This window comes from Scheffersomyces amazonensis, assembly GCF_036850825.1.
Source record: "Scheffersomyces amazonensis strain UFMG-HMD-26.3 chromosome Unknown RJT21scaffold_3, whole genome shotgun sequence".
Lineage (NCBI taxonomy): Eukaryota > Fungi > Ascomycota > Pichiomycetes > Serinales > Debaryomycetaceae > Scheffersomyces > Scheffersomyces amazonensis.
Genome location: NW_027042743.1, coordinates 269977 through 289674, shown reverse-complemented (window position 1 = coordinate 289674; position 19698 = coordinate 269977). Strand labels below are relative to the sequence as shown.

The 19698-nt window shown below is 33.8% G+C and overlaps 6 protein-coding genes and 2 non-coding genes across 8 annotated transcripts; 4 read left to right on the top strand and 4 right to left on the bottom strand. All coding sequences in view use genetic code 12, as the record gives it.

Moving 5' to 3' along the window:
• Positions 1-113: 113 nt before the first annotated feature.
• On the top strand, positions 114-2738 carry SEC23 (GTPase-activating protein). Its single transcript, XM_064881582.1, has one exon. It carries the CDS (start codon positions 246-248, stop codon positions 2508-2510), a length of 2265 nt encoding a protein of 754 aa, XP_064738244.1. The 5' UTR covers positions 114-245; the 3' UTR covers positions 2511-2738.
• RJT21DRAFT_119949 (uncharacterized protein) lies at positions 2739-3967 on the bottom strand. Its single transcript, XM_064881581.1, has one exon. It carries the CDS (start codon positions 3797-3799, stop codon positions 2837-2839), a length of 963 nt encoding a protein of 320 aa, XP_064738243.1. The 5' UTR covers positions 3800-3967; the 3' UTR covers positions 2739-2836.
• A 498-nt stretch (positions 3968-4465) lies between these two features.
• RJT21DRAFT_t92 lies at positions 4466-4538 on the top strand. Its single transcript has one exon. It is a non-coding gene; the product is annotated as a tRNA-Ala (tRNA).
• Positions 4539-7915: 3377 nt separating this feature from the next.
• Positions 7916-11589, top strand: ZCF5 (Zcf5p; the record flags this gene model as incomplete). The annotated part of the gene is made up of 4 exons (XM_064879800.1): positions 7916-8255; positions 8574-8722; positions 8951-11103; positions 11170-11589. The coding sequence occupies 4 exons, from the start codon at positions 7916-7918 to the stop codon at positions 11474-11476; spliced, it is 2949 nt and encodes a 982-aa protein (XP_064738242.1). The 3' UTR covers positions 11477-11589.
• A 1449-nt stretch (positions 11590-13038) lies between these two features.
• RJT21DRAFT_t93 lies at positions 13039-13112 on the top strand. The gene has a single exon. It is a non-coding gene; the product is annotated as a tRNA-Asn (tRNA).
• A 101-nt stretch (positions 13113-13213) lies between these two features.
• RJT21DRAFT_119945 (uncharacterized protein) lies at positions 13214-13675 on the bottom strand. Its single transcript, XM_064881580.1, has one exon. The coding sequence runs from the start codon at positions 13586-13588 to the stop codon at positions 13316-13318; it is 273 nt and encodes a 90-aa protein (XP_064738241.1). The 5' UTR covers positions 13589-13675; the 3' UTR covers positions 13214-13315.
• RJT21DRAFT_119944 (uncharacterized protein) lies at positions 13676-15238 on the bottom strand. The gene has a single exon (XM_064881579.1). The coding sequence runs from the start codon at positions 15198-15200 to the stop codon at positions 13803-13805; it is 1398 nt and encodes a 465-aa protein (XP_064738240.1). The 5' UTR covers positions 15201-15238; the 3' UTR covers positions 13676-13802.
• RJT21DRAFT_119941 (transport protein particle complex II subunit) lies at positions 15239-18979 on the bottom strand. Its single transcript, XM_064881578.1, has one exon. It carries the CDS (start codon positions 18963-18965, stop codon positions 15399-15401), a length of 3567 nt encoding a protein of 1188 aa, XP_064738239.1. The 5' UTR covers positions 18966-18979; the 3' UTR covers positions 15239-15398.
• Positions 18980-19698: the final 719 nt, after the last annotated feature.

Genomic DNA, 19698 nt, shown 5'->3' with positions numbered 1-19698 from the left:
TGACATTTCTCGTGCGCGCCCGCGTGACGAATTTCATAATGACTTGTCCTCAACACACTGAAAAACTCGACTAAATCTCCAATATTAACGAAGTCAACATTAGTTAAATTTTCATCAGATCTGAACATTTCAGTAAGAAAACATATCTCATTGATTTCCACTTAGTCACGCGACCAAGACAGTTCATTTAAAATTATTTTGAACTCAATACCATTCTTAGTCATTGAGATAGATCAGTAATTACTATGGATTTTGAAGAAGCCGAAGATATTAATGGAGTTCGTTTCGCCTGGAATGCATTCCCCTCTACCAAAGTTGAAGCAGCTAAGATAGTTATTCCAACGGGGGCATTGTATACTCCATTAAAACATCGAGAAGATTTACCAATTGCAGCTTATGATCCAATTTTTTGTTCTAATCAAAGTTGTAAATCGATTTTTAATCCTTATTGTACGGTAGATCCTAATGGGTTTTGGAGATGTCCATTATGTTCTTATCGTAATCCATTACCTGCTCATTATCAAGGGATTACTCAAGAAACATTACCAATTGAATTACAACCAACAAGTTCTACCATTGAATATATTACTGCCAGACCAGTACAAAATCCTCCAATTTTCTTTTTTGTTATTGATTTATGTCAAGATGAAGATAATTTAAAGGCATTAAAGGAAACTTTAATTATTTCTTTAAGTTTATTACCACCTAATGCACTTATTGGATTAATTACTTATGGTACTATGGTTCAAGTTCATGATTTAGGTACTGAAAAGATTCCAAAATCTTATATATTTAGAGGTGATAAAGAGTATACTGATAAACAAATTTCTGAAATGTTAAATAGACCAGTTTCAATTCATACTCAACAACAAATTCCATCTCAAGGTTCGAATTTTTCAAATAGTTTAACTAGATTCTTTTTACCAATTGAAGATGTTGAATTTCAATTAACTACTATTTTAGAAAATTTAACTAAAGATCCTTGGCCAGTTGCTAATGGTAATAGACCTTTAAGATCAACTGGAGCTGCATTAAATGTTGCAGCTAATTTATTAGGTTCAACATTCCCAGGTTTTGGAGCTAGAATTATGTTATTTAGTGCCGGACCTGGTACATTAAGTCCAGGATTAATTGTTGGAAAGGAATTAAAAGAACCAATTAGATCTCATAGTGATATTGATAAAGAAAATGCTAAACATTTTAAGAAAGCTGTTAAATTTTATGATGGTATTACTACTAAAGTTGTTAAAAATAGTCATACTATAGATGTATTTGCTGGTTGTTATGATCAAATTGGTATGTTAGAAATGAAATCTTTATGTAATAAAACTGGTGGTACATTATTATTAAGTGATGCATTTACTACATCTATTTTTAAACAATCCTTTTTAAGATTATTTAATAAAGATAGTGAAGGTTATTTATTAATGGGATTCAATGGAACTTTTGATATTAAAACTTCTAAAGAATTAAAAGTTAGTGGATTAATTGGTCATGCTTCATCATTAAATGTTAAAGCTCAAAATGTTTCTGAAAATGAATTAGGACTTGGAGGTAGTTCACAATATAAATTATGTAGTATATCTTCTCAACATACTTATGCAGTATTCTTTGATGTTGCTAATACTCAACAATTACCAACTAATAGTCAATCTTATATTCAATTCATAACTCATTATCAACATTCTAGTGGAACTTATAGAATTAGAGTTACAACTATTTCTAATTTCTTAACTAGTGATGAACAAACTTTAACAAATTCTTTTGATGAAGAAGCTGCAGCAGTTTTATTAGCAAGAGTTACATTATATAAATCAGAACAAGATGATGGAGCTGATGTATTAAGATGGGTTGATCGTATGTTAATTAGATTATGTCAAAAGTTTGCTGATTACAGAAAGGATCAAGAAGAATCATTTAGATTAGGTCCTCAATTTCAAATGTATCCTCAATTTATTTATTATTTAAGAAGATCTCAATTTTTACAAGTATTTAATAATTCTCCTGATGAGACTGCTTTCTATAGACATGTTTTATTAACTGAAGATACTAATAATTCTTTAATTATGATTCAACCAACTTTAACATCCTTTACTTTAGATAAAGAACCAGAACCAGTATTATTAGATTCTGTATCAATTAAAGATGATGCTATATTATTATTAGATACTTTCTTCCATATTTTAATTTTCCATGGTAAAACTATTTCTCAATGGAGAAAAGCAGGTTATCAAGATTTACCAGAATATGAAAATTTGAAGACTTTATTAGAAGAACCAAAACAAGAAGCAGCTCAATTATTGGTTGATAGATATCCATTACCAAGATTTATTGATACTGAAGAAGGTGGATCTCAAGCTAGATTTTTATATTCTAAATTGAATCCTTCTATTACTTATAATAGTTCTGAATATGCTACTAATAGAGGGGCCATTGTATTAACTGATGATGTTTCCTTACAAGTATTCATGAATCATTTAAAGAAATTGGTCGTTTCTGGCTCAAGTTAGATGTGTGTCTTCCCTCCCTCCCTCTCCCATTAAAATTACCCTGTTTTTTATCCTCTTTTAATTAATAAGTTTCTTCTATACATACGAATTGTCATTATTAACAAGTCCACATTCTCTTGTGTTGATTATATTCAACTTTAAGAATTAAAATATATAATACTGCTTATATGCACTTTGGTCTGATTGTAGTTAGAATAGAGTAGAGAGTAGTTCTATTTAGATTATTCATTTAAATGCATATATATATATATATGTATGTTTATTTGTTTATTCAAAGCATCACTTATTATAATATATTTAAACGTATACTTTTTTGGTTTTTAAATTTATTGTCTCTTTTGGCCTCTTGCCGGATGGGCATTGACTTTCTTAAAGTGTGGACATTTAAATTTGTTATGATCTGTTGTGTGCCAGCGACCACAGAAACTTAAATATGACATGAATTCTATTTTCACATCTTTATGATGATGCTTTCTGTGTTTAAAAGGTGTTTGACCACTTGTTAGGATAACAACATAGTAAATTCTTACTAGTTTCTCGTGATTGTTCATAAAGTGTGGATTATCTAGAGCCGATTGAACTTCTGGTGGAATGTAGGAATCAATTATCTCATATTTTGCATCTTTAGGGAAATGGTCTCTAAATAATTCTTCATATCTTTCGATTTCATGAAATGGTAATTCTAAATATAGAGCAACTGGTGTATCATTAGTCACAAAAGAAAATTGGACTGAAGTATTATTTTCTCTTCTAAATTGGTGGTTCTCCATGAATTCTAATAGAAAACTTTGGGGGTTAACCTTCTCCGATGTTTTAATATCACGCTTTCTGAATATGCGTGTTCTGTTATAATTTGTCTGCATTATGTCTAAGATAACGTGAAGATCATCATGATATAGCGTGACCACTGTATTTAAAATAAGCTGTTTAATTACTAAATAGAATAAATTTTGAATTTCTTGACCATATTCTTGATCTAAAGATTTCTTATTTTTGGTGCATTCTTCAAGTTGTTTCTTGTTGATAATATTTGCAGCATTAAGTTCTTTTAATGTATTATTATTTTGTTCAAGTTTCGTTTCAATTAATGAGCATTTGGCTTCAACTTTGTTTATTTCGGGTTCTAATTCTTCAGCACTTAAGTGTAATTCCGTTTCAATTAAGACATCAATTTCTTTAAGAGAATAGTTAGAAAGTTCTTCTGGAATTTTAAAAAGTAACTGATATTCAGTTCTGTAGATATAGTTTAAATAAAATGAATTTTGAAGTGGGCGAGGTAAATCTTTCATGTTTGCTTGATGAATTGCGTTTTGTTTATCTGATAAACTGTCTAAAAAAATATCTTTATTAAAATACGTTTGAGCGTATTTTCTTTGAGTTGGATTTAATAACTTGGCATCAAAGGCATCTTCCCAGATAGGAAAAGTTTCTTCATTAATAATATTTGAATTAATTATAGATTGAAATTCAGGTGAGTTTTCTGAAATTGATTTGGATTTTGCAGCATTATCGTACGACATTGTCGTATTTGCGACATTTGTCTCGGAAATTGAGGGTGAAATCCCTGGTATAGTGAAAGGCTGGTGGTTTAAACCGTCCAATACCTTAACTTGTAACCCATCAGATGATATTGGCGCGTCATCTATAGGTAGCAGATGCTGATTGGTTCCTCTGGAAAGATCTAAATTGGAATTCGTTGGTGGTAGCACTCCTGATGAAACAACTCTTTCGAGATTATTCGCATCGGTGGGGGAAAGTTGGAAAGTTGAAACTAGGGCATTAGTAGACCCATTTTGATGGGAAAAGGGTGAATTCGATGAAGACAGATCTCCTGAACTCGAATCTGCCCTCAAACTTGGCAGATCTGGTGTTTTATACCCCTTTTTCGACATTTTTTTATTTCCAATTGGGCAAGGGAGCCGCTCGATCACATGACCTAAAATTTCAACAATTACGGGCGTGTGGCGTAGTTGGTAGCGCGTTCGCTTAGCATGCGAAAGGTCTCCGGTTCGACTCCGGACTCGTCCATTTATTTTTTTATTTCTTAACAGTGGGTTGCAAAAGTTTATGTATCATTAAATGTAAGAGCATACTCTTCGGGTATAAAGTCAGTATCAGATATGAAGTTAGCTTCAGATGTGTGTGGTGAAGTACATGATTTACATAAAGGTAAGCTGATTAATAGTAATTTTTATAATACCTTTCTAGTTAGAACTACAGTCATAATTGTTATTTCGTGGGATCAGAGTATTTCGTCTTCATTCTATAATTAAAGGAAATCATAACTATTATATATTAATGACCATATATGATAGTGGGACCATAGATGATAATGGCAAACACATTATATGTATTTGTAAACTGATATCGTTGGTTTTCGCAACTTCATAGTCTAAGCAGCCTTCTTCAATAACCATGTGCAAAAATCTCTCTTACTTTCTCAGAGTGTAGGATCCTCTTTCATTATTACCATACAGATTTCGGAAACTGTAGCGGTTTCTAACTCATTTTCTTCCTGTTAATCTAGATGAAAGTTATTTTTATTTGAAGTTCAGCCAAAGGTAGTAGGGGCTTACTATAACTGTAGATATTATTATATGTTTATCATATCTGTTATCGGTAAAATCAAGACTGTTTTTATGGCAACTCAAAGGGAAAACAAAAGATTAAACTTTGGTAAATGTAGCGATATTTGCAGTGATGCAATGCTGTGGATAAAGTGAAATAATGCTATTCAGGCGACATATATATCAGTGTCTAGATAAAATATTATAATGTATAATATATATAATATATTAAACCAGAACTGTTCAGTATATATAAGTGTGTGGTCTGCATGGACAGATAGAGTTAAGAATCAACGACGTCATTGAGAGGAGGTAGAAGAGGACATACCTAACACAACATGAAAAGTTTTAGCTTTCAGAAAATAGGGTTTTCGGCTATACCTGGAGTTCTTGTAACTTAAACATTCTAAAAGGATAACTCTATTAGGTTAGTTTATTTTACTGCTTTATTTTGGTACAGAGGGGTATAGACACTTTGTTATTTTAGGAAAAAACCGGTATCGATTGCCAGATCAACATCTTTATCTTTACCTAAACAAATATAATTATTATTAGATATCAATCAATAACCCATCCAACCGGAATCCCTGACCCTTCTATGTGTGAGCAAGATAATGGTGTTTGGCCTGCCTAATTTTCTTAGAAAGCTTTCAGGTAATTGCAGCAACAACCCCGCGCTAAAGTCCGCGCCATAAACGTTTAAGGCTAATTATGACAAGTTAAAAAATAAAAAAGGTAAAATAAGAATTAATGAAGAGGAGTTAAGTTTTTTTTTTCATGTCGGTGTTAAAATAATACTTTGTCAAGTCGTCATTCCCGAATATTATTGACGATAACTATTTTCTAAGCAGAGAATTGGAAGAGCTTTGAAAGATTTTTCAAAGGTATTTAAACATTCAGAGTGTGGACCTTTACAAATAGTGACAAGACATTCAAATTAAAGTATACGGAATATAGTTTATTTGGCCTTAAACTTTGCTATAATTGACTTTCAAGAATTTAGAACAACGCAAGTCTATTGTATCTTTTTCATGCACATGTTCCAGAAAACGTACGAATTGTTGGGAAGGAGGGTAAGATTTTCAATGTGTGATTGCATAAGAGTCAAACATTGATTTGAACAGGTTACAAGAAGTTCATTTCACAATAATCAAAAGAAATGTGATTTTTCACAGTTTCCTCTTAAATTGACCCCTATATTTCCTTAATGAGCATAAGTTTAGAGTTAGGAGCAATAGAACAAAAAATAGATGGAAAATAACGGAAAGCCAAAATATATGGGGAAAAGGAACTCCTGCACTTCCACTTGTATTTGACAATTTATATTTCATATTTTATTTTATGTATAGTGTCGAGAAAACAAAAAAAACAAAGTAATGATGTTAAATACCTTAGCCTCTTTTAAATTATTGCGAATATTTATAAACTTAAACCAAAACTGCAATAATATTAATAAAACATTTGGAGGATTATGGGGTGACCCTGGTATTTACTCTGTGGTTTCAAATTATGTATATTTTCGCAACCCCTCTTCTTGGCGAAGTTTTCCGTTAACGAAGTTTGATGCTTAATGACTGCTTGCTTCTATAAAGAATGAGATCAAATGTTATAACATGACGATAACATCTAATAGTCCGACTCCGAACAGATAGTTTTCCGATTTTGGCTGATATTTTTATTACCCCAGACTAATGTACAAAGACGCAACATGTAAATGATAGTCGTGTAGGACCAATCGATGTCAGTTGCCCCGCGTTTTAAAGGGCTCCGTATTATCAAAAATTATTAATTTTTATTTATGGAATTATTGTTTATTGTTAGTTGTGTATTGTATTAGTTCGATAATTACACTAACCAACAATTTGGTACAAGCCTATTTTTGTATATATACGCTTATAGTATCTATATATATATATTAGGATATTCTTATTTGGAATTTAAGTCAGTATTGTTTACGATTGTAAAAGCCTTGAGTAATTCCATCCAAAAACTCCGAAGAGTCAAGGATTCCCGGTATAGTTTTAAATTTGTGATTTAAATAAATCAGTGGGCTCAGTTTCTATTCAATAAATATTTGATAAGTTCTTACTTTATTTTTCCGTACTTCTGTATTATATTATTAAAACTTACTTACTTATATATTTACTTATTTATTCATTTACCTATTTATTTATTCATTTATTTATTTATTTGTCTGTTTATTTATTTATTTGATCAACTTCTACTTCACTTAGGCACTGGTTAGCTGACACTGGATCAATCCAAATTACAGAATCCAAACATCTGACACAGAAGGATCAGTGTATTATACAAGAAAAAATAGCTCGGATAAGTGTTCCGCTGCGACAACTTAAACTCAACTCATAGATCCGAATTTGTATAGCTAAACTGTACCATCAATTCAGTCGCGGACATTCATTATTAGTGTTACTATCAACAATATCAGATCCGAATCAGAAGATTGCCAATATACATTAGTTCAAATTCAATTTCATTTCAATCTCAATCTCAATCTCACCCTCAAGCTTAGCGGACGGAACGATCAAAAATAAAACATTAAAAAATTAAAAAATAATAATTTAATACTAAAACGGATTTTAAACCTCAATTGTCTCCAGCCAGACAAAATCCATACTCATCAACAGAATTTCAATTTTCAAGTCTAACAATCAGACAGACAATCAGACACAAACACAGACACAGACACAACACAGATAACGGACTTGTCGTGATAGCCGTCCATAACCGCAAGTCAACCAGGCCCAATTTCCAATTGCCTGCCAACAACACTAAACTTCTACAGCCTGTCCATGCCCATCTCGACAATCAGGCACTACTATGATATCTCACCCATCTCAGTCTCCTCACCAGTCTTCGTCCGAATGGCTGGACGACTCTGCAACTGCCTCCACTAAACTCACCACCACAACTTCAGTATCCTCAACTTCATCGTCCACAGCCACCCCCTCTTTAAGTTCTAAGCGAGCTAGAAATTTACGAGTGTTAGCCGATGGACAAGTGTTGAAAGTACAAAAGACCCGACAACGGAAAATCCTCAGTTGCATTTATTGTCATTCTAAAAAGATCAAATGTTCCCGACAACAACCCATCTGTAACAATTGTGATAAGTTGGGATTTGAATGTAAATACTTTGTCAATGAACGGATAAGTCGAGGAGGTAAGAAATCGGCAAGGTTAACCGAAGAAGAACGACAATCTCGAAAGAAAGGTGTAGTTTTGGTAGATAAGAAACGTTCACGGAGCACTACTTCCGATCCCGATGAAGATATGCCCAAACACTCCGACAGTCTGGACTCGAACCATGATGTCGACGACATGAACGATGACGTTCATTCCGATAACGATAATGATAATGATAACGACCACGATAATAATACTCACATCAAACTCGAACAGGATGACAACGACAACGACAACAACGCAACTTCTACCCACCATATGTCGTCGGCCGCATCCTCCACTATCTCATCTTCAGCATCTAGTACGGCCGCATCCTCCATCTCCCAGGGCTCTGTCCCCATTGACACCTTCTCCAAAGCGTCCGGTACGCCAGGAGGTATTCTTCCTGAACTTTCATTAAATTACCTTAATTTAAATTTCAATATGACTAACGGATCCGCTACAGTTGCAGTTACGGCCGATGAAACTAATCAAGTCTCCAACCAAGGCGGCGCTACCATGCTCGACGCCGAAGTCCGCAAGCAAGCCCGAACTCTCTCCCAACAGCAGCAGCTGGCTAATATGCTTCAAACTCCCATATTGAATAACGTATCCAACAACATCACCAACACATACTTCAACACGAATTTCTTGAATCAGAATCCGCAAGGGTCCGGATCACCGGCCCATCAGAACTTGAATGCGGCTGTCCCCAGTGGACCTCCAACATCAGCTACGGATGATCAATGTGTCTTTAACTTATCATCCTTCACGTTTGCCAATCAGGAGGGCTTGCTTTCCGCATCATTGCCGTCCAATTTCAATTCTCCTGTGACTCACCACAGTGTCCAAACCACCGCCGCCGCCGCCGCTGCCACGACGACGACATTATCTCATAGTAACAGTAACTCCAACATTAGTGGATTGTTCACAAAGTCCATGGACTCGGCCGCACCTTCCAAGATGAATATGCCTCCTACTCCGTTGTCTAGTGATACCCCATCCAGTGGTAAGACGGCGCAGCCCAATAATCCGGGCTTACATAACTCGCTCAATGCCTACTCTTCGAATCCGGCTACGACCATCAACTACTTGTATGGCACCAACACGTACTACTCCAACGATAACTTATTGGAAGACTTGTTGAAGCACTTGCCGCAGAGCAAAGAGCGGTCGTTTGAGTTGATCGACCGGTACATCAACTCGGTGCATCTCCTCTTGCCCGTAGTGGTAAACCTATCGGACTTCTTGAAGGAACACGAACGGTACTGGACGCTCATGGGAGTCAAGACCACCACCACCAACTTCAACTACTTACAGTTCTACACGCTCTACTTCCCCATCTTGTATGCGTCCACCATCTCCGAGTTCGAGGAGTACGACAACTTACTCTTGAACCAGGACATCAACCGGTACTTGAAGGCATTCAACAAGATCTGTCAGTACTACAACTACCCACACGGCCTCAAGACCATCCCGTTGCTCTTGGGGAATGTCATCATCCAATCCACGTCTCCCAACCCTTCCACCATGGAAATGTCGCAGATCATTCGGTATGCCAAGTTCCTACAAATGCATAAGGATCCGCTAATCACCCTCCGCATCAACGACTGGGAAGTCATCAAGTTCCGTCGACTCTTGTGGTGGGTGATCTTTGGCCTCGATGCTCTAACGTCGCACAACTTCTGTCTCCCTCCCGTGTGTAAGTTTGAAGACTTCAATGTATTGATGCCCGAGGAGGAAGAGCCCATCTTTGATAAGTTGGGCATAGTCAAGGAAAAGAAGTTGAATGTCAGTATCTTATCCATGAACGTCAAGTTCAAGTACGATCGGATTCTCAGTGAGTTGGTGTACCACTTACACAATGGACTCTCATCCAACATCACTCCCATCCAGATCAATGAGATTAAGGCCATGATCTCCGACTACTTCAAGTACATCCATGTGTCCATCTACAAGATGAACCAGTTCTATAAGATGAATCCTCCGTCGACGGTTCAGGAGATGAATCTCATCAATTTCATAAAGAACCACTCGTGGAGCTTTGTGGACCGAGCCCTCATGCTCTTGCACAAGAAGATCCTATTTGGAGATAATACCAATGAGTATAACAACCATAGCGATCATGATAACTATGGGTTGAAGACTGGCAATCAGTACTTGCATCATCGGACCAGTATCAACGATACAGACGATGACTTGGAAGTAGGAACGCTCTCAAAGTCTCGCAATGGAGTGTTATCACTAAGTCAGTATGAAGATACCTTTGGAAGAATCCAAGAAGCCAACATTATCTTGAACTTTAATAACTCGTCCATCTCGCTCTTGCGGTTCAACCAATCCGAGAACTTCTCGTACGAAAACATCCACAACAATTTGATTCCGTCGATCTTACATAACTTGAATGACTTTTTAAAGTATAATGATTTCATTAAGTTTGGCAAGTATAATTGGTATATAAAGAGAACTATCCCTATCGATTCGGTAATTCTTATGTTCATTATCATTACTGTCAAGTTCAAGTATGAATTCATGACTTTGAATGAGTTGTGTATTTATGTTAAACTTATCAATAAGGCGTTATTCATCTTGAATCGCAAATGGTTTAAGAATGAAAAGTATAAACGGATGTTATCTCTTACCAACTTAACATGGGAATTCTTATTGAAGAGATACAGTATAATTGAATTGATTAATCAGTATAATGAAGCCAACGGTAATAATGTCGGAGGAAGAATCGAATTCTTTGATTATCAAGTCACAGGATACATGAACATGAATGATTTGTTTAATGTAATGGATGTACCCCAACCCATCTTTGATGATGAGGCCTTTATGGAAGAGATGTTACTTGAAGAGGGCAAGGTGAAGGAGAAGAAGAGCCATGAACAACAGCAGCAGCAACAACGGAGAAATCATAATCATAATCATAATCATAATCATAATCATCGATTGAGTTCTAGTACGGGTACAGGTACTGGTACGGGATCGAATTCTTTAGTACCTACTGATCCTATACGAACCCCTATGACGAATAACCAATTGGCTATCATCAGTCATAACTTGAGTCCGGAAACCAAATCGGAATTAATCCAGTTGAATGAAAAGATCTACTATGATCTTCGTAACAACTTTGTGGATATCAATGATTACTGTGCATTCTATTCTAGTTTGGAGAATATCCTCCATGAGTTGATGGACTATGTGCACAAGGCGTAATTCTCTGATATAGTATATAAACTATCTAGTCTTCTAATTTAGTACTGCTTTCTGCTTAAGAATTAATGTAGGAGAAGTAATACAAATACTACAAATACAAATACAAATACAAGATAAATATAAAATTAGTATATATTAATATGGAAGTCACTAAAACGTTAGTACATTCTAATCCTATATTCATACAATTCGAAGTAGTAGATGACTGTAGAAGACAACTTCTATCACAGACCGACTACTCCAACTTAGTAGATTAATCCTAAAAATAATAGATCCTACCAAAGCACACGTCTTTCTTTGAAATTAAAATATCATTGCTAAAAACTTATGGAAGAGACTATAAATTGAAATTAAAAAAAATGTCCCCCTTCTCCTTATCCTCTACTACACTACTAAATTGCCCCGCGTGGTAGCGCACGCCATGCTTTCTACTTGTGATCTATATCTAATAGTTAAATACGGGTAAAATCGTCTGTGTATTCAATTCCTAAATTTTATTGTAAACTGAATTCTCAGAGTCATGGGTGATCTCTAATCAATATAAGCCTATACTCAAAGATATATAGCCATTTTTGGTTAATTATTTATTCACAAATTGGCACTAAAGTGACATTAATAATCTATTAATCATAACTAATATGAAACACAACATTCTTGAAATCTATTTACATAAGCCAAACCCCGAAGTTTCGTAGAATTTCAATTAATTACCAACTCTTGTTCTGTCCTATCACTGTTCAATTGTTTGCCTTTCATTGCCAAATATCCTAAATATACTCTAGTTATCTGTTCTGGTGTAAAAATCTCATTACCATATTCTTCAGTAATGTTATCTAAAAGCAGCTTCGAAATCTGGGTAATCAATAGTATATTCATCTTCGTAGTTGTTGGAATTAACAAAATCACTACTTAAATTTAGATATTACCCATCAGGTCCTACTGCACCAATTTGATACCACGCTCCTTGGATTTTATACAGGGCTGAGTTTGTTTGAATATTCAATACGTCACCCTGATTGACATTGCTTGGAACTGACTCATACATTACCATCCCATTTCCATTCCTGTCTTCTATTGGTATATGGATACGTAACGGGTCTATCCATAATGGGAAATCCCAATTCTGTCCAATTTGTTGTTTGTAGTTTAATCATTTTACATTTAACCAGGTAAATGATAACGTTGAAATTAGTAAATGATGTAAGGTTAATACATCAATATTAACTAAGCCAATGGATTACTTGCTCCACTGTTCTTCCCAATACGTTGGTAATTAATTTAAAGTTTTCTAAGTAAAAATGTGTTATACAGTATGTACGTTAAATAATAATTAGATTAGACGATTTTTAAGAGTAGTATATGAAGTTCTATATAGGTGTTCGCTGTAAAATATATATAACCCTAACTAACTGGTTATGTCCATCCACCTTATATTGTAAGTGTAGGAGATATGGCAGCTATACGACATAAATCTCCATTTATTAGTAAAAATGTCGCGCACGTGATCAATCACGTGAATAAACGTTTCGTGAGGGATCCAAAACAAAAATTTTCAGAAAAATGACTTCGTGGCCAAGCTGGCTAAGGCGTAAGACTGTTAATCTTAAGATCGTGAGTTCGATCCTCACCGAGGTCGTCTTTTTTTTCCTTTTTGTTTGCTTAATTCAACATGGAAAGGTCAATTATTATATAAAATACTAATTGAAACGCTTAATACTACTACTGATTTGATAATTGTTACAAGCTATCATTGTCATTATATTATAATTAAAGAAAGAAGAACTATGTGCACGAATGGAAAGTATACTGAATAAGGAATCATATAAATAAGTAATCCAACTACTGGTGTTTTTGTTTTAATGGTTCAACTACCAACTTATCAAATGTAAACATTTGGGAAATAGTAGACTGCCTATGTAATTGAGCCAAGCTCTCTATACCTTTATTATAGAATTCAGTAATAGACTTCTCTTCACTCAAATTCTTATTATCTTTGAAAGCATCTCTTACTCTTCTCTTGGAGTACTCTCTAAAGTTGTAGTTATCAAACTTAGCAGCCTTTTCTAATAATTGTTTGTACAATGACAACACTTGTTTCGAACTCACAGCCATACTTAATGATGTATTAATGATATATTAATGATATATAAAGTTAGTGTACTACTTATATGGGATATAGTCCTAATACTATTTAAGGAATAATGTCAATCTCATTATCTAAAAAATCGGATCGAGGCCGTTGATGACAAAATGAAAAAAAATTGGGTTTCGCACTACATACAATTTCATAGTCTATTTAATGGGGGGATGTTTATACTATTGGGTACTATTTGGTACTATTGGCAGTAGATTGAGATGTGGAAGCAGCTGTGCCGGTTGCAGTAGCACCAGTTGCAGTAGTACTTGCATTACTACTGATTTCCGAATCTTCCGAAGCCGCATGTCTTAAGTATTCTTCTATATCTCTATCTGACATTTTACCTGCTCTACGGTTTTTCTTTGCATTAGCTTCTGCCATCATTTCTTCAAACACTCTAGCTTCTTCATCTTCTTCAGGAGATCTCTGGACTGCTGAAGCTTGTTTACCAATAAACAAAAGTGCCTTAGCTCGAGAGAGTTTTTCTTTCTTCGTGAGTGATTTATCGTTCAATACTTGCTTACATACTTTATTAAGTACTCCAGTAACTTCAAACTTAGTAGCAGCCCAAGCAGTTGCCACCATTTTACCACTACTTATTCTTTGCTTTTCAGCATGTCTATATCTGACTTCATCAGAAATCTCTATACCATTCAATTCTGCAAGTTGTAATACTTCTTCTTCTTTCATCATTTCTTCAACGTATGATTGCGTATCAACGGCGGATTTTAAGATAGAATAACCATTCTTAACCGTAGTAGCTGCATTTTTAGTAGATGAGAATATTTTTGATACACCAAAAGTTTTAGATGATGCAATGGTTGCATTAGCTTGAGTGGTATAAATTTTACCAATTAAATGAAGTAATTCTATACCAAAACTTTCAATCTTTAAATCTTCAAATTCTTGATGCAATTTACTAGTGAATTGTTCAAGAGCAGAAGAATTAGTAACGGCTGTCTCATATTTTTCAATTTTGGAAAGTAAATTTTCAGACAACTTATTAACCTTAGCAATCTTGGCGAGTCTGGCTTCTTCTTGCATTTTTATAATCTTATCTCTTTGTTCTTTAGAGATTCTTTGCTTTCTCTTCTTTTCTAATGTCTCACTGGTAATCTCAGATGGTCTCTTACTAACATCATTATTATTATGCAAAGTTAAATCGGAAACATCATGATTCAATTTCTCATCGACTACCGTAGAATCATCTTCATCTTCACCTAAGATTTCAGAAGCTTTCGATGCTTCATCAATTAATGATAATTCTCCAATCCAATCTTGAAAGGCTACACCTCCGAAAACCATAGTGAAGAATTCTGAAGGATCAATATCAGTATTTGCACCTCCAGAGTTCTCATTCTTTAATCCTTCAACTCCTAATTCATCATAGAGTGCACGCGAATCAGCATCTTGAAGTATACCATAAGCTTCACCAAGTTCTTGGAATTTTTCAGCTGCTTTAGGATCATTAGCATTTTTATCAGGATGAAGCTTAATGGCTTGTTTTCTATAGGCCTTCTTTAATTCAAGAGCTGTGGCACTGGGTTCAACTCCCAATATATCATAGTATGTAGTGTCCTTCACCATTGTTAATTGAAGTTATAATTCTACTTACGATTTCGAATTCCGATGCCATCGTGAATCTAAAATCTAAATTTAATCCTGATATCGAGGGCATTTTTGGAGAGCTATGCTAGGCTATATACAGGCCGCGCCATTTTCAGCTGCAAAAATGTCGGCACTTTTTGAGGCTATGCTATGCTATGCTATGCTATTTATATCTATTTAAAATGAAAACGTTATACTATCAAGTTCAGGCACAACTAGTAACGTTTCTTGACCATTTTTTAGGTAAGTTCCTAAACTATCATCATGTACTGAATGAGATGATTTTATGATAAATTTTGGTAGAAGTAATTTACCGATATTTAATGGAATAACCACTAATTCTACTTCATTAACCTTATTACTATCAGTCTGTAAATCAAACAGGAATTTTTTAAATCCTGAAATTAACCAATTGTCATCATTTTGAATTTGAAGTTGAATACTCTCTTTTACGCTGGGTATAACCTCAGGTGAAGGTGAAGATTCAGCAAGAACTGAGGTATTCCCACTAATTGAATTATTACCGTACCATTTGGTTTCGGTTAAGATCTTAACTTTAAGCTTAATTGGTTCTCCAACTACATACTTGTATTTTTTCTCATATTCAGCTTCAATTATATGTAAATATTTCAAATATGGTACAGCCACAGATATATGAAGTCGACGAATTTCACTATTATAATTGTAATCTCCAACTTCTAAGGTATTATTCAAAAAGCTTTCAATAATCTCAAATAATTTAACTTGATCAGATTTTAATTCAACATGTTGAAGTATAATTTTTTCAGCCAAAATTAATAATTCCTTATTATTGAGGATCTGTACAAAGTCATTAATTCCATAATTATTTAAATCATACTTCAATTTATCTAGAATGACTAATTTTAATAAAAACCAATATTTCTCAAGATGCACTGTCTTTAACTTTTTTAAAAGGGAATCCTGAACAATCGCAGAACACTCATCCTTTAAGTTAGAGAATTCAATGGCTAAATCTAAAGTATCTGATGATTTAATTATATAACCTGATTCAGGTACCACTTTAAAAAAGAAACTAGCTGGTTGTTCACCAAATGCAATCAATGGAGAAAATCCATATTTTGGCTTTAAAATAGCATAATTTTCATTCTCGCTACTCAATGATTTTGAGATAATTCTTATAGGAAATTTCGGAGATGCAGTTCCTACCAGGAAATTCGAATAAAGAAAATCTGGTCTAAATATATCTTGTACTGATACTGCAATAGTAAGTGTAGTATCAATACCTGCTGTAAAAATATGACTATAAATTTCTGAATCTATTTCATAAGAAACCTTGGCTGTAAAATCAACAACTTTCTTCTCTCCAAAATACTTGACAGGGAAGGAAATATCTTGAATTGAAAGAGATTCTAAAGTTTCAAATTGAACTTTAACTCCCTTCAAATCTAAAGATAGACCAACAGATCTAGGAATCAAATCAATTGATACATTTTTAACATCATTTTGACCATTATGAATTCGAAGTACTACTTCTGTACTACCTAATTCTATATTTTTACTACTGACAAACTCACACCATAGTTTATGTACATTCTGATAGTAAAATATTTTAGGGACTTTCTGACTGGCACCTGGTTTAGTTCGTGAATTTCCAGTATGAATTACTGTAAGATCAGCTACAGCATTATCAACCAATGCACCAAATTCTTGCAGAAGTTCAAGATTCTCATTTAATCTAATCCTTATAGTTCTTGGTATAACATTTCCCAGAACAAATGAATTGGAATATAATCTTATTTTCTGAGATCCATTAGACTCAAACTTAACTTCATTAGTAGAAAATATCACTTTATCACCTAACTCACCTTCTAAATTTAAGGTAATGTTTTGAAAAGTAAAAGGTATCTGAAAGCTATTCCAGAATTCAATCTCAATATAATAAGTTGAGTTCAAAGTTGAATCATCGGCATAAATATATGGTAATAGGTCTATACTAAATAAGTTTTCAAGAGGATAGTCAATTAACTCATCTTGAGAAAGACAATTGTGTAAGATATTACCAATTAATCCCTCAAGTTTCTTAGAATGCATTAAAAGGGAATAATTATTAATTCCAATTTGGGTATAGGTATTTGCTTTCAAGCATGAAAGAAGCCTAAGACCGGTAAATATCATACCTTGATAATCATCCAGTCTTGTTTTATTCAAACAGTTAAGATATACATCCAATAAGAAACTGCCCATATAGTTCCATCCATTGGAAATATAAACTTCAAAGGATTCCTCCAAAATTTCAAGTGATTCCAAGAATTCTTCTCTTTGATATTTCAATAGTGCTAGATCGATACTTAAGATATCAATAGATTTAGATCGAGTACATTTGGAAAAATCTTCAATGACCAATTCAGTTAATTTTTCAAAATAGTTATGGAAATTACCTTCAGTAGATAATATTTCTGTCAATTTTGGTGATTTAACTACAGACTCATCATCTTTACGAGTCTCATTATCATCATTTAATGAAACTTCTTCAAGAATCCCAGTCAGGATTAATTTATAGCCTCTTTGAGCTGCTAGATTTGTTATGGCAGTTCGAAGTAGTAGCTTAAGTTCTCCTCGGAATTCATATATTTCACTCAATGAAATTGGTTCATCTTCTGTATTATCTTGAACCTCCATCAGACTTTTCGACACTGGAATATCAAGATAATATTCTATTAATGCTATACTATATTCATTTAATGATGCTGCTTTAAATGTGTTATTAACATCATTAATGTAATATACGAGCTTTTGATATAAGCTTGTGACAAACAATGCTGATATGGATCTTGTAGTTGCACTATATGCCAAATGTTGTAAGATCACAGTTTGGTTTGCAAATAACTTCTGCTTTAAGGAAAATAAGTTAATGGACTCTTGACTTACTGCTGGTTTTATATGAACATCAAATTTATAATTTTCATACGAATCAGGTAAGTTTAGAATGGAATAATCTATGGCTTGTTCGGCTAAAACGGATGGGTCTTGTGCTTGATATATATCTAATGAATCTTGATAAAGTCTCATATCATAAAGTAAATTAGCTAGATCCAAGGAGTATGTAAAGGTCTGATAAGGATCAGATTTGAGGTTATTAAGTTGCTTATTAATGGATTGAAATCGTTTATCAAATGACCCAATAAGTAGTTGTTTAAGTTTCAATTCCAAATCGTTATATACTTGAGAATTCTCCGACTCATCTTCCTTTACTTTAAGAAATTTAGCTGAATCATCACTTGAATCATAAACAGGAGTCTTTGCAATATTTTGCCATTCTTTACCATTATATCCAAAGTCTATCTTTAATTTATCAAAACTTGAAGTTTTCATTAATGTACTATGTTTATCCTTAGTAGTTGAAGGAATATATAGTATTATCATCCATTCTACTAATTTATCTAGTACTAAATTCTTTAACCATTCTTTAATTAAAGGTCGAACTTGAGATCTATAAAAATCAATATTATCTACTTTAATTATCATTAATCTTAAATAAACATTGCAATTTGGTATATCATTAGTTTTCGGTATTTCCTCAACTAATTGTATTGGTAATGATGCTATTGACTTCTGAGGTTTAGAAGCATGAAACTTCCAATGCAAATTAGTTAGGGGCAATTTGGATTCGAATTCTGATTTGAAAGTGCCAAACAAATTGAACGGATCATAGTAGCCTACCTGAACCGGATTAGTGGCTTCAAACTCATTCAATTCTACCATTAGTTGTATGTATATTCGGTTAGTCGGTTGTGAAATATTGGAGAATCATAAACAGTGAAGAAAAATAAAAATAGTAGGGGATATCCGGTCAATACGGTCATTCCGGGGCTGTGTGCACGTGATACATAAGAAACTTAAAAACCAAAAACCATAAGTGTAGTCCAGTCTCTATTTTTATTCTCAAACGTAAATTTGGTCGTGTGTTAGTTCAATTTGCAAAAGACGCTAATTTAAACAGAAACGCGAGTTTTCAATTTAAAGTAGTGCTAACTATAAGTAAGCGATGGTAATGTAGACCAATGAATATTAGCAGAAAAGTGAAAGAGAGTAAATTCTCGAGATGCGAGATTCTTCCAATTTCTGAAGGAATTGTATGTATTTGATTTGATAATGAAAATATACAATTTGTAGTATTATAACAATAGGATTTATGTGGTATTAGTATTGGTATGGTCGTGTGTTAGTTCAATTTATACAGAAAAGCGTAAATGTAGTCAACTGGAACGTTTAGCTCCCACACACTCACTTTCTTTCTTATCATAGATAAGATGAGCACTAAGTAGTAAAGCAATTTATTCAATTGAAGTAATAACAAAAACAACAATAATATTAACTATTTACATATTACTAGAGAACCACCTCCATAACTCCACCGCAACCAAACCACAGGAGTCACCCCTGTATGTATCTGATTATTAATGTCGTCAATTGAACCGGTAAACTGTGTCGGGGC